Source organism: Brienomyrus brachyistius, unplaced genomic scaffold, assembly GCF_023856365.1.
Source record: "Brienomyrus brachyistius isolate T26 unplaced genomic scaffold, BBRACH_0.4 scaffold54, whole genome shotgun sequence".
NCBI classification, from domain to species: domain Eukaryota; kingdom Metazoa; phylum Chordata; class Actinopteri; order Osteoglossiformes; family Mormyridae; genus Brienomyrus; species Brienomyrus brachyistius.
Window position 1 is genome coordinate 1,902,914 of NW_026042329.1, and position 23,214 is coordinate 1,926,127.

General features: G+C 43.6%; 1 protein-coding gene across 6 annotated transcripts in view; it reads right to left on the bottom strand.

The window, feature by feature from the left end:
• LOC125724042 (tripartite motif-containing protein 16-like) overlaps positions 1-23,214 on the bottom strand; it is a 178,415-nt gene that overhangs the window by 120,863 nt on the left and 34,338 nt on the right. The window contains exons 1-4 of one of the 6 annotated variants that reach the window (XM_049000967.1): positions 19,087-19,690; positions 15,211-15,306; positions 14,137-14,370; positions 13,806-13,965 (exon numbers count right to left, since the gene is read on the bottom strand). In XM_049000967.1, coding sequence (XP_048856924.1) covers positions 13,806-13,965; positions 14,137-14,370; positions 15,211-15,306; positions 19,087-19,677 — 1,081 coding nt within the window. In that variant the 5' untranslated portion in view covers positions 19,678-19,690. Of the gene's footprint in view, positions 1-13,197; positions 13,258-13,805; positions 13,966-14,136; positions 14,371-15,210; positions 15,307-19,086; positions 19,691-23,214 lie in introns of those variants that run through there. The other 5 variants (XM_049000966.1, XM_049000965.1, XM_049000964.1 and 2 more) reach the window with 5 other exon arrangements.

The window sequence follows — 23,214 nt, forward strand, 5'->3', positions numbered from 1 at the left end:
GCGCGTGTTAACGTGCATGTGTGCGCCTCTGTGTGTGCGCCTCTGTGTGTGTGCGTGTGTGTGTCTGTGTGTGAGTGTGTGTGCGTGTGTGTCTGTGTGTGAGTGTGTGTACGTGTGTGTGTATACCTGGCTACAGAAGATGGATGGATGGACAGATGGAATTTGCAACCTTACTAAAGAGTAGCAGAAGCACTTCTGACACTTGAACAGTGATGATAAGTACAATTATTTAAAAGTGCATCAGTTTTGTACTTAGTGGCATTTGCCAAATTTGCTTGTGAAGGTTAATTCTGCCAGAGGTCAGTGATGTGGGTTGGCGTTTGGCTCAGTGGCTTATATCACTATGCTCGTGTGACTAAGGCCCTTAACCCCAAACGCACCAGTGACTGCCTGCGTCTGCCTTCTAAAAGAAAAATGTTTTAATTGTTTGACTGTGGAATTTGAACTTCGTGGGTCCAAACCTTCTTAGTCACACCGCCACACAAGTTTGCCGCTCAACTCGCCGCTTTCTCAATTGTAAGTGGCTTTGCAAAAAAAAGTAAATGCTCTTTTTTTTGCAGGAGAAAAAATGATCAAGATGTGTTTTAAACGGTACAAAAGTGGGTCTGACCTTCATGCAGTTTCAACAAACCGTGGGTGGGGACAAGGGACGTCGCGATATAATGTGATCATACGATTACGTTTGCAGCAAAATAAAAGGACAGCGATAATGATTCCCAGCAGCACAAACCAAAGACAATCGGATGAAAGCACAGTGGAATATGGGAGTATGGTAGACGATCCTTTCATAGCATCCAGATTTCTTAATGTTTGCGAGGCTGAGTTTGTTTATATGGCGAGGAGCCCAGCACCAAGTTACACAAGAAAATAAGCTGGAGGAAAGCAGCAGGCAAAAGCCTGACCCAGACGCAGCCCCGGTGCACGCCGGTTGGCGGCTGGGGAAACTTGCCGGGTATCACCCCTACGGCGGCTGTTTCAGCTCACGGTAGGAAGCCGCCATCTAGTGGTCCGCTTTGGGAATTGCATGTAGCGCCAAAGTTCCTGGAAATTGTTACAGTATCATGGACCTAAAGACTCATTGAGGTGTCACTCAAAACACAATATTGTGCAGTTTGGGGATTTGCGTTGGTGTTTTTGGGCTCATCATCACAGGTCCTGAGGGCCCATACATGCTGGTGCTGAGCTCTGTTACTGATATTCTTAAGTATTATTTTTAATAATTGTTGCACTTGGACTCGATCTTTGATACAATGTTTTGTTGCTTTTAATCTTTCCAATCACTTAGCATACCGGGGCGACGCCCAGCACCGTACAGTGTCAATCTGCTTCCTCATTTGTATGTCGTTTTGATAAAAGCTTCTGATAAATAAATAAAATGTAAGTAAGTATAAATGTATATACAACAGTATCTATGGTAGTTTTCTCTTTGGTAGGTCTCTCTGATCTTACACCCCTGGGAGAAAAGCCCAGTGTGACATGGACTTAAATATAAATGTGTAGTTTTTTAGATTTTAATGTGAAAATCAGTTCTTCGTTTTCCCAGAAGGTGGCAGCACATGAACACTGCAAAACTGCAAGCTTGGCTTGTCGCTTTGTATACAATAGTGCGCTATCCGTAGTACTAGTACATGTAAGTACTAAGATTAGACGCATCCATCTTCCAAACGCTTATCACAAGGGTATCCCAGAGCCAATTACAGGAAACACAGGGAACAAAGCTGGGGTCCACCATGGATAAAATGCCATTTCATCACAAGGCACACTCACAGTCATAGAGTCTGGACAATTTACAGATGCCTGTCAGAGTAGCTGCAGGAAGAAACCCATGTGGGATAAAGAGAGCAAACAAACGCCACACAGACAGCATAGGAGAAGGATGGAAACATTCAACACTGCAGCTGCAAGGCAGCCCTGTTACCCACTGAGCCGCCCCTCACTGGATTCTCATGGTTAAAACAGGACATGATGCCCAATACATTCAAAATGCACATGTGGAGGATTTCAGCCATATGCTTTTGAGTAACTTCTACACCCACGTACCATTTGTGAGATGGAGCCTGCCAGTTCCTCTTATGGTCCAATTCTGCTCATGCGTTACTAAGATTATGGTACTTAGGTCCTCCATCCATCAGATCCTCTTCTCACTGTGAACATGCTAATCCACTCTGGACACTATATACTTGGTAAAAGGCTTTCATCTCTGCATCCTTGGTAGCGAAACAAAAAGGGGGTTTGCTGAACTAGATGGGCTGAGACTGGAAGCAAAGAGGATCGTGAGGGATCACAAATGGGAGGACTGGCAACCGGGAAGGTCACAGGCAACAGGAAGGCTTAACATCAATGACCAGACTGGGGCTGACGAGACAAATAGATACTTAAATGCAAAGACTAACGAGGGGCAACAAGCAACAGGCATGAATCATCAGGGTCACGCTAGTGAGGAGACAGGAGGGTCAGGCAGGTGTGATGGGTAGGACATGACAGTGGTCATGTGACATGGGCTGTTACTGTCACAGGAATGTAAACAGCTTGGAAAAGGCAGCTGGTGTTTTTCTCCTTTATTTCTGTGTGAGCCTATAGTGGGTCCCGTGTTGGATGGGATCCTGTTTCTACTGCGTGTCAGTCGTAAGCGGATCACACTTCTTACCGTTAGGGTGATGCCTGTGGTTTATGACATTGCCCAGAGTTACTTGGATTTGCTAGAAACTTGACTGTGACACAAACACAGTAACCTGTAGCAGGACTTGTAGTCTTTCAGGCACTCTGCCCCAGATTTTTTCAACCCAAAATCAGAAAAAGTTGGGACAGGGTGGAAAATGTGAATAAAAAAATAAAGCAGTAATTCACAAATGTCCCTTAACGTTTATTTCATTGCAGACAGTATGAACACAAGATAATTCATGTTTTTTTGGTCAACATCAGGCCTGAATGGCAAGAATGGATGTTTATTTACAAATCAAATGATGTTGACGAAAAAAAAACATGAATTATCTTGTGTTCATACTGTCGGCAATGAAATAAACGTTAAGGGACATTTGTGAATTACTGGTTTATTTTTTTATTCACATTTTCCACCCTGTCCCAACTTTTTCTGATTTGGGGATGTAATCACTTTGATTTATATCTGAATCCTACTTTTTTGTAATTGACCAGTACGCTTCTTATTCATGATAATATTCAGTTGACGTTTTGTCTGTGACAAACAAGTGAGGATCAGAGAGCAGGAGCCTTGCTCAAGAACTCAACAGGGACAGAACTTTACCAACCATGGGATTTGACCCCATGGCCTTCTACACATGGGTATGGACCCCTAATCTGCCAAATTACACACCGCCCTGACTCATTCTTCAATGAATTTCCTGCATGGACCCTCCTCGCCTACTGGAGCTTCAGATACTTCTGCCTTGACAGTCAAGTGAGCTTTACAAACAGAAAAATTATTACACCCATAACCACAAGACAGAACTTCCTTTGAAGGAAACATTGGCTGGGACCTGCTTAATATGAGGCTGACAATGATGAAATGAATGTGGTCATTAGCATTTTCATATATATATATATATATATATATATATATATATATATATATATATATATTCAGGACGCTAATTGTCACACTACCTTTATTGTTATTTATTCTATTCTACTGCCTTTATTGGCCCTACTACCCCGTTTCGTTGTGCTCATACACAATGACAGTAAAGTTGAATTTGACTTATGAAGTGAGAAGGCCATGGATAGAGAAGTTGTGCTAATGCTAACTGGGACTACAGCAGTCAGATTTATTGGACCCAGCTGAAGGGTTCCACAAGTCCCCACGTGATCTGAGCCACAGGTACAGATAAACTGTCTGACAACAAGCCAGTGAAGTCAAACAGCCTGCAGGGCCAGTCACCCCATCTGGGCGCAGGAGCCCAAAACAGAACAAAGGCTTTTATTTTCTGACTTTGACTCACAATTGGGCAAATAGTGATAAATCAGCCGCCATCTGAGAGTTGCCCCAAAACACATAATTTTAGTTCACTGTCTTTCCCACGTTGTTCTGTTGATCATGTCCCCAAAAGGGAAGCCAGACTTTCCCAGAATGGCAGCTGCTCAGTGTAACATGCATTAAGAGATTGAAAAGTGCTGGTGAACATCCTGCCTGGATGCTGGCCACTGCGATGGTGTACATGAATAGGGTGAATGGAATGATATATGTGGACTTTCATGGAATATAAACTGTGAATCGTCCATCTATCCAGCAAACCCCACTATAAGAGTAATACCACCCAGTCCACCCGCCTGCATCCTGAAATATCACCTGAAATATGAGGCGAAACATCAACACAAGCAGATGGCTTCCATATTAAATGGATGGGAGCAGAAACAGATGTGGCCAGCAGAGGGCGCTCCGCTCAGAGCACCGAGCTTCATGGGAGGAGAGCAGGTATGTGTGTGTGTCTGTGTGCATGGGAGTGTGTATGTGAATGTGTGTGTGTGTACGGGTTTGTATTTACCTCATTGTGAGGAACAAACATCTCAACAATGAGTCAAAACCGGTTACTTTTTAGCATGTGGGAACATTTTTCAGCTCTTCGCAATATAATCTTCAATTTTACAAAAATTTATGAATGCAATCAAACAATGAATTTAGCCAAAAGTCATATTTTGTTTGGTTACTTATGGTTCAGGTTAGAGATGGATAAAAGATACGGTTACCTTAGTTACGATTAGGGGTTTGCCCAGAGGAATGACAGTCATAGTCAGTCCTGTGACTGTGAAAGGACAGTTTACATGCGTGTCACACGTGTGTCACAGTAACTGGACACAACTGTGATAATTTGTATGCTTTTGGAGACAAAAATGTCTGTGTTTGTGTCACCAGAGGGATAAATTTCCCTGTTTGCATGTGTGTCACCGTCTGTAAGTGTATCACAGATGTGAGAGAAATGCTTGTGCATATAGGCTGTAAACCCTCATGCATTTCAGTCTTTGTAAGTGTTTTGTTCCGGCTGCTGTCAGACGCAGCATAAATGGACTCAGACCCGGGATGGTTGGATTGTCAGTCTGTCAAACTGTTTGCCCTTAACCGTTTCAAAATGTCTCCTAAAGTCATCCCAGTATTGGCAGTATTTTCAATATACTCATGTTTTTTTTGACATGACCACTAGCACACCTCATATAGCTAATCAGTACCTCAGTGACTTTTTAAAACTAGTTTCATTAATTAATTAAGTGAGCCGGTGGTTAAATTTAAAAAATACATGAAATGGCTGAGGTGAACCTGAGGAGAGGTTTAGGAATCATATTGGTGTTCATCTAGCCATCCAACAAGATATCAGTAACTTTTTGGAGAACATAGGAAATTCCTTTTAGTTTTTTTGTTTTACTCATAATTTGCACATGTTCTAATATTAAATTTTCTTTTTCATACTGAGAAAATATAAATTTACTACCCAGATAAATAGCTTTAACATTTCCTATGACTGCCTAAGACTTTTGCACAGTACTGTATATATCTCAGGATTCCTAATGAAACAGGATTCATGTGTTATTTCTGGTAATTGGTAATCACCTACACTACTTCATTGATGATCAGGTGCCTTTCTGTTGTTGTTGTACTAACGTGATTTATTAAGATTTGATGTTATTTATGTTTACTTAGTTAATATATGATTAATTTGATTATATTATTATCTTTACTAAGTTACCTCAGGACCGCAGTAGGTTTTGAGTTAATAAAATGTCTGCCGTCTGCCGCCCCCTGCTGGCCAAAGCGTCGCCGCTGCGATATCAGGCTGTTGGGCTCAGTGAGCAGAGAGCGCGGATTAAGTCTGTTACTCAGTTACGTTCTGGGCAGCGCGGAACCGGGACATTAATGGGATAGAATAGGAAGCCTTTATTGTCAGTGTACAGGTAGCAAATACAATATATAGACAGAAATATAAAATATACATATAGAGGGGAGGGGAAAAGCTCCCCTTACTCATCAGGCTTAGATTTCATTACATTTTATTTTATTCAGAATCAGAATGAACTCTATTGGTACAACTGCATGTACTATGAATTTGTTTTGGCAGTTTTGGTGTAATAACAGACAACATAGAACATAAGTCAGAGAAAAACAGTAATTTTGCATGTTTGTTCAGCTTACAGAACCCAATTACTTATTGTTTTAACATACGTCACACTGCAGACAGAGTAAAAATGGTTATACTGGTTATAAAGCAGAGATTTTACCTTTTTGCCACGGAGAAGCAGCGACATGTGACACTCTGATACGGTAAAAATGATTCCTCCAGCACACAGTGAGCTATCCCAGCATGCACAGCGACACGGAGGAGTTTGTATAAACATAAAACCCTGGATAGAGGGGCTCAGTGAATGAGGAGGTGAAGCTGCACAGGAGGGTCAGTCCATCAGAGGAGACTCTGTGGAAGGACAGAGTACCAGCCGCCTGGTCCAGATACACTCCTACTCTGCGGGAACCTGAGGGCTTTATGGGTATGTCAGTCTCTTTCTTATTGTGCCAGACAGAGTAACTGTCAGGAGAGCAGATCAGCATCCATGACTTGTCATTGGCTCCAAGCAAACAGTCAGCATTCCCTCCTTTCCTCCCGATTCCTTTATAAGTCACTCCTATCCGGGCTCCATTTCCACTCCACTCAGCCTCCCAGTAACAGCGACCAGTCAGACTCTCTCTGCACAGAACCTGGTACCAGCAGTTAAAACTCTCTGGATGATCAGGATATGGCTGCTCTGCCCCCCCTGTCACATTCCTGTTCCCCCCTGACAGAGACAGGACTCTGTTTGCTGTGTTGGGGTCCAGCGTCAGCTGGCAGGAGTCTGTAGGCAAGAGGAAGAGCAATTAATCCCATGACGAAGCCCAGCATCTCAATCATTATCACTGTCACACCTCACACACTCACTAACACAGAACTCGCTCCAATACACACATTTTATTCCCAATATACTCATGTAGAAGTCTCTTTAGATCACAATATGAACGTCTTTAAATCCACTTTGGACACACGACGCGACGCCCCCAACGCGGACGCATCTAGGCTGGTTCTCCGCAAAGCGCATCACCCGCGTATTACACCGCGTATGCGTACATGGAAACGTTCATATTTCTCTGGTCAAGCTGTGTACTTTGCACATGCGCACGTGTCCTATTTAAGTATTATTAGTAGTAATTCTGATATTCCCTGCACACGTACCACAGCCGCGAGGTCTATGTATGTTTCCCTACGTTTTACAAATTCAGAGCGGCAGTTCACGGGGCTGCCAACTTTGATCAACTGGCTGGCGTGAGATTTTCAATTCGGGACAAGTCTGCACACATATGCATACACATTTATATGTATGTAACAGTTTTATTACCTTGAAAATTGGCTGTAGGGTTTGCAAACTACCCCAATCCTCATCAAACTCATCTATGTTGGCGTTTAAAGACAAATTTGGAGTGCGGCAGGCGGTCGTCCGCGGAGGAGTAAAATGCATCATAAAAGTTCAGACACACACGTCCGCCTGTACGCGCGCGGAGAGGTACCGGTCTGGCCGCCACGTGTTTTCTGTGTTGATTCCGGCTTCGTCTGTGCACTTACATGAGGATAGCAAGACGCATGCGCGACATGCAGTACCACCAGAAATTGGGGTGGCAGTATGGTCACGTTTTGTCACGGAACATTGTCTTTACTAACGGTACAGATAGTATTGAAGTAGCATCTGATTTTTTTAAGAATGAGTGTCCAGAAGAGCTGTATATTTTCACAGACAAGAAAAAAATATTCCGAACACTATTGTGTCCTTCTTTGTACAGCATCTTCAAAAAATAATGGCAGCATAAGTTTCTAAGAAAGCAGTGTCATGCGTACAAGGTACAATGAAATTCTAACCTGAAATTCTTACTTGCCTACTTACTTTGCCTACTACCTATTTTTCATACAGTTCCATCCATCCATCGATTTTTTTGGCCACTTATCTAATATATAACATATAATCTATATATAATGTAGTATATATTACATATACATATATATATATATATATATATATATATATATATATATATATATATATATATATATATATATATATATACAGTACAGGCCAAAAGTTTGGACACACCTTCTCATTCAATGTGTTGTTTTTATTTTCATGACCATTTACATTGGTAGATTCTCACTGAAGGCATCAAAACTATGAATGAACACATGTGGAGTTATGTACTTAACAAAGAAAGGTGACATAACTGAAAACATGTTTTATATTCTAGTTTCTTCAAAATAGCCACCCTTTGCTCTGATTACTGCTTTGCACACTCTTGGCATTCTCCCGATGAGCTTCAAGAGGTAGTCACCTGAAATGGTTTTCCAACAGTCTTGAAGGAGTTCCCAGAGGTGTTTAGCAAGTGTGCAAAGCAGTAATCAGAATCAAATCAGTAATCAGTTCTCTGCTGTCTTCACTACTCTCTGCAGGCACTTGTGGTCAGATTTGTTGCAGCTGCCATACCAGATGGTGATGCAGTTAGTCAGAACACTGCCGATGGTGCCTCTATAGAACATGGTGAGGATGGGAGAGGAAGGTTTGCTTATTTCAGCGCCTCAGGAAGTTTAGTCTTTGCTAGGCTTTCTTGAATAAGGAGGTGGTGTTATTTGTCTATGTAAGTTCCTCAGTTATGTCCACACCGAGGAACTTGGTTCTCCTTACAATCTCCACAGCAGTACTGTTGATGCTGAGTGGGGTGTGGGCAGGTCATGTCCTTCTGAAGTCCACAATCATCTCCTTTGCCTTGTCAACGTTGACAGATAGATTGTTGTCTCTGCACCTTGTGGACAGACTTCCCACCTCTTCTCTGTATGCTGAGTCATCTTCTCTGTTTATCAGTCCCACCACAGTGGTATCATCCACAATCCTGATGATGATGGTGTTGGACGTGTTGCAGCCCATACATACTGACTGGGGCATCTCTGTCAGGAAATCCAAGATCCAGCCGCAGAGAGTGGTGTTCAAGCTTAACCCCCTCAGTTTTTGAGGGACGTATTGAAGGTAGAGCTGAAGTCTATGAATAACATCCTGACATATGTGACTATCTTACCCAGATATGTCAGGGAAAGGTGATAGGCAGAGGCTACGGTGTCCTCAGTAGACCTGTTGGACCGGTATGCAGATCGGAGAGGGTCTAGAGAGGTAGGAAGATTGGTCTTTATGTATTACTGCCATGACCAGCCTTTCCAAGCACTTCATGATGATTGACATGAGTGCAACGGGGCAGTAGTCATTCAGGCCTGTCACTGATGGCTTCTTCAGTACTGGGATGATGGTGGTTGATGTGAAGCATGCTGGGACAGACCACTGGCTTAAAGAGGTGTTGAAAATGTGTGTGAGGACTCCAGCCAGGTGGTCAGTGCATTCTCTCAGCACACAGCCAGGTATGTTGTCAGCTCCTGCAGCCTTGCGTGGATTGACTCTGGATAGAAGACTTCTCACATCAGCTGTGGACAGACAGAGTACCTGGTCACTGGGGGGGGTCCGCTCCTTATTCTGTACAAAAAAGTTGTTTAGCTCTTCTGGACGGGAGACATCACTGCCACTGATGTGTGGGTGGGGCATGTAGATCATGATTGGCTGAATTCCCTGCCATATACGGCGTGTGTGTTTGGTGCAATTAAAGTGTTCACTGATCCTCTGTGCATGTGCCTGATTGGCTATCCTCATAGCTCGGGACAGGTTGCCTCTGGGCGTCCTGAGGGCAGCCTTGTCTTTAGATCTGAAAGCTGCATTTCTGATTCTTAGCTGTGTGAGCACTTCCCTCGTCATCCTGGGCCTTTGGTCGGCTGTCGTGGTCATCGATCACAGAGTTTATATACTCCTCCAGGTTGATGGCATCACCATTTATAGCAGCCTCCTTAAAAATGTCCCAGTCAGTAGATTCACAGCAGCCTTGGAGAGCTGAGACGGCACCAGCTGGCCACACTCTGACTGACTGGTTTGTTGTGCTTCAGCAGGGATTTATACGCAGGAACCATGAACACAGTGACATGGTCTGAGTAGCCGAGGTGGGGGGGGGAAGGGCCTTGTAGGCCTCACAAACGTTTGTGTGAACATTGTCCAGACAGATTCTCCCTCTAGCTGGGAAGTTCATATATTGGAAGAATTTGGGGAAAACTGGCTTCAGATTTGCCTGACTGAAATCTCCAGCAATGATGAAAAAAGACTCTGGATTAGACTGTCTGTTCCCAGCGATTTATTATTTTTTAAGCAATTTATTGCTGCACACATCTCAGTTAAACCAACTGGGACGTCACAAAGTTCATGATCCGCATCAGTTATTCACGTGATGTTTGAGAAGAAAAAATCTTCGATCAAGACTCCTGACATACGAATTATTAAAGTACTCAGTGCAGAATTTGGCTATTTTCTTGATGTCATCTGCAGCATTTCCATAAATCCTCGCCCGCATAATGCAGTTGTTCCTGACTTGCTGTCTTTCTAGCCTAAAGAAATAGGCTGAGTTCTGCTCACCTTGTTCAAGCCATTTTTCCCACAATCTAACAAAGGCTCCTTCTGCCTTATGTTTATATATAATCATCCAATTTATTCTGTAAGTCACCTCCTACATTATTTTCTGTATCAGTAAGACGACTGACTGGTTTGCAGGTTAAAGCAGTAAATCTCATTTATAATTTTGTTTTCTTCATCTCTTCCGATTCGCGCCAAGTCACTACTAAACCTTCTGACAAATTTTGTTACATCATGCTATTATTGCAATACTTTTTTTCTGTATTGGGTCTGTTCCAGTGTAAGTCAGTTAATTATTCTATATTCAAAATAGCTACTTTATTTCTCAAGATTGAACTGTTTAATATCCAGTTTGAAGATATTTTAGATCCAGTAGACGATGACAAGGATTGCATGTTCTCCCCATGTCGTCGTGGGGTTTCCTCCGGATACTCCGGTTTGCCCCCACAGTCCAAAGGCATGCTGAGGCTAATTGCCCATAGGAGTGCATGTGTGAGTGAATGGTGTGTGAGTGTGTTCTGCGATGGGCTGGCCCCCCATCCTGGGTTGTTCCCTGCCTCGTGCCCATTGCTTCTGGGATAGGCTCCGGACCCCCCGCGACCCAGTAAGGATAAGTGGTTTGGAAAATGGATGGATGCATGGATGGATAGAAGATGACAATATGGATATATGGATGTCAATGGCTCGGTGGTCAGAAAATGGTGAAGGTATAATGTTTGTTTAAATATTTCCTAATTCATTAGAAATAAGCCAAAAATCAGTTTGTGACTTTTTTTTATCTCTTGTTTAATCTCTTCAATCATTTTTTTCTTTTTTCAGAAACTGTCATCATGACTATATATAGTTATTGCAGTCACTGGATGATTAAATAAAATCAGACAGTAGTAAAACTGCATGTAGTTCACACGACATGGTAAACAAAACAAGTCGGCTTGCAGGTCTAACCAAAGCGTGTTCTTCAGAGCGCCATCTTGACTCCCACAAGTGAGACTGGAAACGAAGGAACCGACCAAGATGGTTTTCTCGCACTGCCCCCTGGTGGACATGACCTTTAATCCTCCAGATAGATGTAAACTATGCACGCAAGTGTAGTCGTGTCGTGTGAAGTCATGGCCCTAAAGCACAGACGTGGGAGATGTCCAGTGTCACAACTAGTTTGGGGACACAACAAAAAAAAATTATAATTCTGATAACGTCAGTGCAAGTGGGAGGGGCCATCGTGTCCAAACCGTCCACATAGCTGGATAATTCAGTCAATAACCAATATAGTTTTGTCTAATATTTCCGATGCCAGCAGTAAAACAACTAGCCAGCTTATTATCGGAGTAACTTTGCATTGTAAATGAAAACCATGCCGCAGGTCTGATAAACAAAATATTGTGGCACTCGAGTGGCGAAGAGATCATGAGGCAGATTGCAAAGTTCAGTTATTGGCATCTTTAATAGCGCGATCGGTAAAAGGACAGTTGGCAGCTTATAAAAACTTATTCTGAAACAGATAAGAATAAATCCAACAAAACTGAATACATATGAACCTTTACTCTCACTGTCACCTATGTTCATTTTTTAAACTGGTGGAGACGCAGGCAGGTTCTGAAAAGGCATCAAGTGACAACCAGCCCAGCACCGGCTCCATGTTGGTGGAAATGAGGCATCAGTACAGTGTTCCCAGGTCCTGCCCAAGTTCTGCTTAAAATCCGCCCAACGGAAGCTGAAACCAGCCCAATAAGAGAGAAAGAGAAGGATTTCTCTCTAAACCAGATACGGAAAAGCTTGTTCATGTGTTTATTTCCTGCAGGCTAGACTATTGAAATGGTGTCTTTGCAGGTCTTGGTAATAAATCAGTCAGACAGCTGCAGCTCATCCAGAATGTTGCCACCAGAGTCCTCACTAACACCAAGGAAGTAGAGCATATCACACAGGTCCTTAATCACTGCCCTGGCCTCCTGAGCATCATAGGATTAATAATTAAATATTAATTGTGTACAAGGCACTAAATGGCACTAACTTCCTTGAACCTTGTGAAGCATCCAGACCCCTGAAAGTTTACTCAGTGTCCCAGAATGAAGACCAAGCAGGCTGAAGCAGCTTTTAGTCTCTATGCTCCCTGTCTTTGGAACAAGCTTCCTGAAGACCTGAGGTCTGCTAACACTGTCAGCTCATTATAATCAGGGCTTAAAACGTTACTGTTTGCTGCAGCTTTTCAAAAAATTAAATCAGCAGGAGTTTCGTCATACGCTGCCTCTACAATGTCACTTCTTTTTAGTTAACTGTTTATTTGTTTTTTGTGCTTTTAGACTTTTTAAAATTGTCTTTTAAACTGACAATGAACATGTTTGTAAGTCCCACACCAAAGTTCCGAAGTATCGAAAAAGTACCCCAGCTGCATTGGTGCTTTTACCAAAAGAACTTCTGGTACTGGTACTCGACCGGAAGTCAATGGAAAAGGGAAAGAACCAAAAGTATCGTACCTGGTGCAGTGGAAAAGACCCCTGAATAAACTTGCCTTACTTAGCAATTGGATTCAAAGTCCACTGAGATAAAAAGCTCATGTAAATGTGAAAGACCAGGAGGCAGCGGGAGAGAGAAAGAGAAGCTCCTCTAGCAGAAGAAAATGAAACACAATAAAACACAATAAAACACACTCCAGCTCATACAGGGAGAGAGAAGCGAGTGTGTGAACAGACTCACAGTGTAAGAATTCTGTTCTGGTCCTGGGCACTAATACTGGTAGGATGGTGTCTTTGGTAACTAGAAGGAGACAGAGAGAAACAGGGATGTGAGTAAAAGGAATTTACTTGTGGGAGATGGACTTCACTCACTGTGGAGATAACAGCAGTGGGGTATTATCATTATGAGGGACAATAACAGGCATTTTAACAAACTGCAAATCATGGTAAGTTACACATAATACAGATTTTTGGTTTCTATAATGTAGAAGAAACATGTTTCATGTGATCTGGGTTTTGCAGCCAATAGAATGTGAAGCTCTTTCACCAGTTATCACAAAGATTTAAACTTATTGAAAACAAACTGACTTGGTCACACAAATGTGAGGCTGACTGTACTGCATACTCTCTCTGCATGGTCTACATCGGGGGGGGGGCAATCTTACCCGCAAAGTGCCAGTGTGTACGCAGGTCTTTGGGGTAACCTTTAGGTCAGCTGTTCAACCCCAGGTGTGAGACCCTTCAGCCAATCAGTCCTCTAATTAGTAATCTAGCAAAACCAGCCCTTTCTGGATAAGATTGGCCAGCCCTGGTCTATATTAACATGAACAGACTAGAAAATGTATTAACCTGGGTGATGGATCTCTGCCATTTTCATTCTGCAAACATCCTCCAGTTGATCTTTCATCTCAGAAACCGCCTTCCTCAAATTCCCAAAATCAGATCTTGGACTGACAGATATTCTCGGTCCAAATCCAGCTTCAGGAGTGACAGGAAGAGCCTGGCGCCTCTACAGACACACAGTCTGATTAAACAGCTTCATCAATGCAAATGTGTATTGCAATCTAATTAACAGGACCTTTAACATCTGACCAATGACAGACTAGTTGAAATACAAATGACAATATGCATTCATTTGAACACTCTGGTTTTCTTATTGCCAAAGTAGCTGTTCTGTTACCTGGAGGAAATGGATGTGATCCTCTGTGTGTGAAAGCTGCTCCAGCTCAGAGTGTCTCCTCTTCAGTTCATCAATATCCTGCTTCAGTCTCTCCATGTCTCCTTCAGCCTGACTCATTACAGCCTTCTCCTGATCTCTGATCAGCTTTGTCACCTCAGAGCGTCTTCTCTCAATGGAGCTGATCATCTCAGTGAAGATCCTCTCGCTGTCCTCCACTGCTGACTGTGTTGAGCTCTGTTGGTGACACAGGGAGCAGAGGACAGTAAATTGGCCCCTTTTGAGACTCCAGAGAGCCTCATTGTACAATAGAGATGTGAGCCGACAGGAGGTATAAAAACAGCACAGGGCTGGGGTTTGGAGCATCACCATGCTGGACGCCTCAGGTACTGAAACCCAGCCAGCACTGATTGGAAATGATCACTCATTAAGCTCATACACTGTCAGCTGCAGGGATTTGGCAGAGACTGGTGGCTGTATGGGGCAGGTTGGTTGTCACTATTAGGTCTCAGTTTAATAGGTGACTTTTTCGGTGTTTATTTGCATTACGCTGGGTTGTGAAAAGTTGCATTTTTCTCAAATGGGCCTTTTATGGTATTTTTTTGTAAAATAAATAAGCTACTACTGCTTCTGTCATGCCCGGCTCGTCCGCTCCTCGTGTGTGCCACGCCCCCTGATTACCCACGTGTGCCTCCCTGATCGTCTCCAGCTGTGTCCGATTAAAGTCCTAGTCTTGCTTGTCTCCCTTGTCCGTCATTGTGGTTATGGTGTGGATAAGTTTCTCCTGCTCCCTAGTCTACAATAAACCCTGAGTTTTGCCCCGATTTCTGCCTGTTTGCCTGCTCCTTACCTGCCTACCCGCATGATCGCCTGTCAGCCCGCTCGCGATCGTGACAGCTGCAACACTTGGTTAAACTCTGTAATCCAGCAACTTTATCCCACTGACCCAGAATAACCCAGAGCAGCATTACTTTGATTAATCCTCACAAGTCTGTAAATCTGCAATCTGTTGAATCAGAAAGAAGAATCAATATGATCACAAGCCAGCTGTTATCTTCTGCTCAGGTTCATACTCACTGTGAATGAGGCCACAGCCTCTCTCAGCTCCTGCAGCTCCTTCTCTCTCATCTGAATTCTCTGCTGAAATTCCCTCTGTGTTTCACCCATTTGTTTCTACAGATAGGAAACAAGACGACAAAACAAGTTTGTTTCATTAGCTGAGATCACATTTATTAATCATCCTGTCCAGGGTGGGCCCCAGCCTTGGGCCCTATGCTGCCTGGGAAAGGCTCCAGGCACTCCCCCTGACCCTGACCTGGATTACCGGTTAGGAGATGGATAGAGGGATGGATGGATGGATGGATATCCGTAAATGATTTATTGACTATAGGTAGAATTCAATGGACATAGACCCTTTGGTCCTGTTTCCACCTGGTATTAACATGCGTCCTGGGTGATCCAATCACAAGTGGACAGCGCTAATTACCCAGGACGCATTGAAGATGCATTGAGATCCGATCACTGAACCCACATTGGGAGGTGGTCTGGGCTGCATATGGTCACATTCTTATAGCAATGTGAAGGCGAATGTGTCCTGGGCTGCACTGCAGGACCGGCTACTCAACTGACGTCCTATTTGATTGATGTCAGATCGCATGTCAGTTGATAATGGACCACTGTGTAGTAAACTGCACTGTGAACAACAATAATGCATCTTTTTTCCTGCGACCCTAAAAACTTTGAATCTGCTCGGAAGTTGGTTTAATATTGGACTGTTGTGACCCATTCATATGGAAACCGTGTCAAAGTCTGCATCATTGATGTTCCACGCAAATTCAGAAAGGAAAATGTGTAAAATGGGATTTATTAAAGATGCTTCAGAATTTGAACATATCATATATTTAATGTGCATGTTGGGGCGCAGCCTGGTGCAGGCAGGGAAACAAGGTGACGATGCACTTAAAAGCTCCAAGACAAAGGGAATTAAGGAGACTGAACCAAACCTGGAAAGACAGACAATAAAGGAACAATAAGGGGTCAAAACTCACCAGGGATAAAGTAGCTAAGAAAATGACATGTACACTAACAGAGGGAATGGGGCAGCTAGTGATGTTAAGCTTGACACAGAAAAAAAGCGAATCACTACATTCTGAAGCACAGCTTCAGTTTTCTTCGTTCCACCCTGAACACATGACCATGGTCATCTGAAGCTTCTTTCTGCACTCAACCATGTGACTGCTTTGGAAATTGAAAATGTGGCACAATCCTCATTACCGGTTTCAAACCTGTTGTACAGCACATATTTCGGCGTACACACATACTGCAGCATAAGTTTTAATAATCATAATAATTTTATAATTATTAAGCTGCTTCAATAATGAGCTGCTTCAAACCCATGACCAGCTGGTCCCAGCCTCTATGTCACACACTCATCCCATTGAGCCAAATGCAGCCATGTGGAGAAAAGGAAGAACACACTAGGGCCAAAGACGATGAGAGGACAAAGGGGATGGACAGCGATGGCTGCTGGCCACACGGGGAAGAGACACAAGGACAGGCACTGAGACGAAGCTTCATTATTTATGTCAAAGCTGCTCCATGCGTTATTAATATTAGTGAAATGTGCCGGTAAAAATGACATGAAGGTAAAATTAAAGCGTGTAGGTAAGAATGTGTGTTCAGTAGCCTAGAAATGGATGTGTGAATAGAAACATATAATAACAGTGTCATTGTTTATATAGTCTTATATTGGGATGTCCAGAGGCTTGAATTCCTGGTTAAAAATGTAGTCCCACTCCAGCCATGACTACTTTTACTTCACTTGTTCCAAATCAGACATATAATTCAGCATATCAGACAAAACAATGAACCTCTTTGTTAATATTTTCATAAATTTTGAGCTTCACTGGTTATCATTAAAAGCCAAAATATTATCTTATGGCAACCAACACAATGCATTAAAGGCTGAGCCCTTTAACCTTGAATAGAAAAGTATTAATCTACGTATTTCTTAGTACTGAAAAACTTTTTTCAACATGTACATTTGTACTGTGTTGATGTAGGTAAGGTACGGAGGTAAGGAGCACACACTGAGTACAGTGCCTTACCGCACCCACCACACGACGAACCACCTCAGGGATGAGAACCTGAGTGCAGCCGTACAGTGGGTGACACCTCAGCACCACACCAGTCCCAATGGAACAGTGTGAGTTTTATCCGGTGGCTGCAGTGCAAATCCTGCAAAAAAACCTCTTGATGCAGTATAAAAATGCATGTGGATAATGTGAAAAGTTCAACTTTATTGTGAAAATATTATTTTATAATAATGATTGTCTAATGAATATCACAACATTATTACGAAACTTAATAAATTGTCAAATTTAAAAATTATCCATAGAAGACAAGTGTTATTATGAAATGTAATACCTTTTATGAAATTACTTAAAAATAAAAGGACACATTATTGAAATATTTATAATTTTATTATATTTTTTGACATACTTATTTTATTTTGAGTATCATGTCTTTCCGTACAAACATCTCAGGCGGTTTTGTTACCATAAAATGTACTAATAGCTTCTGATTTCTTCCTGTCCTTCTTTTAATGTTCAGCAGATTCTGCATACGGACGTGATTTACGTGCAGATTTAAATTACTGCGGGATAGTGAGATCCAGTTACAAACGGATGGTCAAGATGGATGTGGAGACGCATGTTAAAAGCAGAGCCTCTGACTCAAGGTGTTTTAATAGTAACAATAATTGATCCTTTCACTGATCCCTTTGGGGAAATTCTCTTAACAAACCCCCCCAGCACTCATAGCAGCACTCAGAGCCCATGGGCACCCATAGCAGTACCCAGAGAGCTGGGGGTTAAGGGCCTTGCTCAGGGACCCCCAGATGTACCAAGGCCAGGCTTGAACTGACAATCTTCTGATCATAGGCAGAGAGGCTTAGCCCACTCAGCCACAGGCTGCCCCAGAACTATCACACTCTGGGTGTTTCATGTTTACTGTACCATTCTCAGTAAACTCTACACACTGGAGTGTGTAAAATTAAAATCCCAGGACGGAGGCTGTTTCTGAGGTGATGGAGCCGCTACTTTTATGCTGAGCTCCATTTACCTCGGAGGTCGGAACTCGGAGCTGGGAATGACGTCACAGACGAGTTAAACAAGTTCCAGTGCTGCAAGTCGAACAGCAATTTAGCAAAACCAGTGACCGGTTTCAGAAAGAAAAAATTCTTTCTTAGCTGGGTAACTTGTTGGATTTAATGTGTCCCAGTTTAAATGGCCTATTTCTTCATTCACTTATATTTATCCTGGACGACCTTAAACCCGACAAGCTGTCTGGCTAAGCGAGAAATCCTGCTGGCTGAAACGGGCCCCATTTCCAGCCTGGATAATTGTTAGCCATTGTTAGCAATATCAGTTGGTAACAACACAGTACATGATATTTTGCACCCAAAAACACCATACAGTAGCAACACCTCCACAGATAGCAGCTATACAGTACTGTGTGTATGACTGATTTAATGAGCTAAAAATAAGATATAAGTGCTAATAAACAGTATAAAACTACAGCTTTAATGTCTGCTGATAAAGGGCACGGCCATCTTGAATTCTGAGGTCAGGATTGTGTAGATTCCTCTGACTTCAGTGGCCTGTACTACTGTGGCCCTAGTGAGTTCTACTACAGTTTAAATGGACTTCATATTCGTTCACTTACATTTTTCCCAGATTACCTTAAATCCGACAAGCTAGTAACCCCGGTAGTAAGACCGGACAAGCAGGTTATGACAACTTTACCGAACCAGACTTGTTCTGAGTGTTTTGTAGCAATTACACTAACATGTGTTGAAGCAAAATCCATTTATTTAAAATTAACTTTTTGATAATAACAATAATTGATACTTTCATTGATCCCTTTGGGGAAATTCTTTTAAATTAGCCTGACCTGTATCTCCGCCCTTCCTGTAGCAGCTGAGACTGTATCATGGCCTCTGTGTTCATCCATCGTACAGAGATAACAGATACACTGCTGGTCGGTACGGCAGTAGACCTCCAGGGGTTTGTCATGGTGGGAACAGACCTTGTCCTTCAGATGGCCGATGGCATCAATGAGCTTGTGCTGTTTTGCTTGATGGAGTTTATTGTGAAGCTGCAGGTCAGTTTCACAGTAGGAGGCCAGACACACCAGGCAGGACTTGACAGCTTTGTGTTTTCTCCCAGTACAGACGTCACACTCCACATCTCCAGGTCCAGCATAATGGTCAGTGGGAGTAGCTGCTTGTAGTCCTGTCTTCTTCAGTTTCTCCACCACTTCAGCCAGCATGGTGTTTCTGTTCAGAACAGGTCTGGGTATGAAGGTCTGTCTGCACTGGGGGCAGCTGTAAACTCCAACATGATCCTCCTGATCCAAGCAGCTCTTAATGCAGCTCATACAGTAACTGTGTCCACAGGGAATAGTCACTGGATCCTTTAGTAAATCCAGACATATTGCACAACTGAACTCGTTTACATCCACTGCAACTCTGGCTTCTGCCATTTTACCACGAACACTGATAGGATTCAATTTCATTTTCTCTGATAGTCATCTGTGTGTGACAGTGGGAGGAACTTTCTGCTTGTCAGGCTGCAGCAGGTGTGGTTTTGGACTGAGGCCAGACTGAGAAGAGCAGACTGGGCAAACAGTGGATCTACAGTTTATGAACAAATTAGTACATTATACAAACTGTACCCAAAGCGAACATTTATTTATCTTTTATGAGAATAATTGTTACTGACATTGTTTTTCTGTAAACAAACTATAATCCTACTCTTTGATTTTGTACAGTGGATATAAATTAGGTATAAAGGTATAAGAGAGCAGATCTACTGAGAATGAATTTCTGCGTCGGTTTAGAAACATGTTTGGGATCATGTGGTTTCAGGTGAAACATGCAGGGATATGCAATTATAAACAGACTGTGTCAGGATTAGACAGAACAATCTTTGACAAGTGCTGTCAATGCACAGATTTGTTTTTTACATTATTCTATATGTAATATTCATGAAAATAAAGGGTGTAGCACATATATGTCATTTCTTCCTTTTCTTTCTGTGTGTTTGTGCTGGGAGTGTATTTCTGTTAGGAAGGAGAGTCAGGTGACCAGGTTCAGAGTGATAATTTTTATCATCCAAAATAATTCCATACTCTAATAATGAAAATTTATTCGAGATATTCATTGAACACTATTAAGTTAAAGTCTCATAATTAAGCCAAAAGTTAATGCACCAGCTTCAGCCATCCCCAGGAACAGAAAGATCATATATCAAAAAAGTATCCAACTAATTCCAATAACCGCTTATCCAGTACAGGGTTATGGGACACACACATCACAGGAAGCACAGGGCACAAGGCAGAGACACCCTGGATGGGATGCCAGTCCATCACAGGGCAAACACTCACTCACATGCTAAAGATAATCAAGAGACACTAATTCACCAAACTGCATTATCTTGGACAGCAGGAGGAAACCTGAGGAAACCCACAGGAACACGGGGAGAACATGCAAGCTGTACATGCAGAACCAGGAGTGGGAACCACACCCACAAGCCTGGAGGTGTGAAGTGAGAGCAGCTGGTCTGCAGTCCTGAAGGGAGCTGGAGCGCCATTTCTTTGGAACAGTGTGGAGCCGTCCTGCATTACTGCTTATCCTGTACAGGGGGTGGGCAGCCTGGAGCCTGTCCCAGGTGGCACAGGGCAGGAGACACAATGGATAGGAAGCTAGTTTATAGCAGAGCACACAGTCACACATACAGACTCACACTAAGGGCAGCTTAGAGATCCAATCGGCTGATCGCAGTTTCATGTTCTCCAAAGCAGGAGGAGAAAGCCCACATTGGAAGAACATGCAAACTTCACACATACAGCAGGAGGGACAGGAAACAAGCCCAGAGACAGAGGTTACACCCCGAGACCCCACACCCCCCCACAATCACACATACTGTTAGGATTTATTTAAGTTACATTTTAATGCTATAAAATTATTACTGACTATGAACTTCATATTCCAGAACTGTGTTGGAAGTTATGCTGACGTTAAGAATGTTACCTGACAGGATTTACCTGTTTCTGTGCCCTGTACCTACAGTAAGGAGCTGTGATCTCTGTTCCTTCAAAGCAGACAAACTCACTCACATATGATTACAGTTCTAGTATTTAGCCGATACTGTTACCGAAAGTGGTGAACAAGTGAGGCAAACATGACACTGCAAACATTCCGCTGTCAAGGTGCTGCCTGGGCACTAGTGCAGCTAGGCTGGTATTTCTGGGCTCCACAGACATGACTGGCGGTTGGTGTCGTGGTCACCGGGATGAAAGACTCGTGCAGCAGGTATTTGTCTGGCAACAAACGGGTACTTACTGGGATCAGGATGGGAGGCTGTGGAACCGGCAACACATAAGGTACCACATCAGTGATCGAACTGGGGAACACAGGACCAGGAAGCACTTATATGGAGGACTAATGATGGAAGAGACTGGAGGCAGCTGGGAGTGTTTAACACGAGGGCTGGAACGAGACGTGAGACCAACAAGCAGCAAACATGGCCTGTTAGAGCCCCGTCAGGGAGGAGGCGGGACATTTAATTACATTTTTATATAGCGCCTCACAGAGTCGTCCCAAGGCACTTTACATAGATGTGTAGTCATACATTACAACATCATTAAAGAGAGTAATACACAAGGGGAAAAAGGAAAGAAAGATATTAAATAAAGAAAGCCAGATGACAACGGAGGAGAGGAACCAAAAAACCCCAAGTAAGGAGAAAAAAAGACCTCTGGGGGTCCATGGACAACTGGCTGCCCAACCCCCCCAGGCAGACTAATATTACTGAGAACAGAAAAGAATGGAGCTGCTTGCTAAAGGCCGGGTGTAAGGTGTGATTAAAGACTGTCAATAAGCCTGTTCTCCACGCTGGCCTGTATAGGGTGGCACTGAAGGCTGCACCCAGGATGACACAGTTAGCAGGTCCCATTCGCAGTGTCATCCCTCCATGGGACTGAACCAGGACTCCAGCTGAGATGGTGCCCCCCCCAGGGCAGCACCTGGACATGTGGGGAGGCAGAGAGCATGGATGGTCAGAACACGCATTGACACATAAATGGACAGGCATAGTGGATAAAAATGGCATTGCTTAATGTGACAGTATGCCCCCACCCCCCACCCCACCAAAAGCATGTGCTCTGGCCATGAAGTCCAAGGGGGTTAGACAACACTGGTGGAACCAGACTGGACTCTGGACTAGACAGGGGACGACAGAACAGATGGTAGACAGGACAAGGCCAGACAAGACTAGACAGAACACTAGACAGACAGCAACACCAGACATAAGACCAGTTGCAGGACATCACTAAGGACATGGAGCGGATAAAGGAAAAGCTAGGAACCACAGGTACAGCAGTCCTGTCAGACCCCAAAACAGGACGGACAGCTGGAGGGTCAACAAGAACAGGGGCACAGGATGCAGAAGACAAGGAGAGATACAGGCGGGACAGAGCAACAAGACAAACACTGAGGCACAAAAAGGAATAACATGGGGCATCCAGGCGAAGTCTCGGGGTTGGGGACCCTCCTAGGCCCCTTTCCAGGTGAGGCTGAACTCCGCCGAATCACAGGACGAGAGGTCTGAGGGGTCAGCAAGGCCGGAGGATGTGAGGGGTTGGGGGGCGATGAGAGAACCGCAGAGCAGTAGGGCAGCAAGGAGACAACAGGACAGGAACAGGAAGATGACAAGGGACATACAGGGCAAGAGCAGAGACTGGCAAACCCTCTCTGGGAGACAGACATTCTGCCTGCCGCTTTCTAGGACTCCTGTTGATACTGGTGACCACCCCAGAAACTGGGACCAGAGTAACCGGGTCTGGGATGAAGGAGGGACCCACGTAGCAGGACCCAGGGCAAGTCCAGAGGGTTGCACTCCAGCAGGACATCCTCCGGAACCATCTTCTCTGGGCTGGTGGCAGCCTGCAGGCATCTGGGACGTCAGGATAGAAAGTGGGCACCAGCAGGCCGTCAGGAGATGAGGTGGGCGCCGGCTG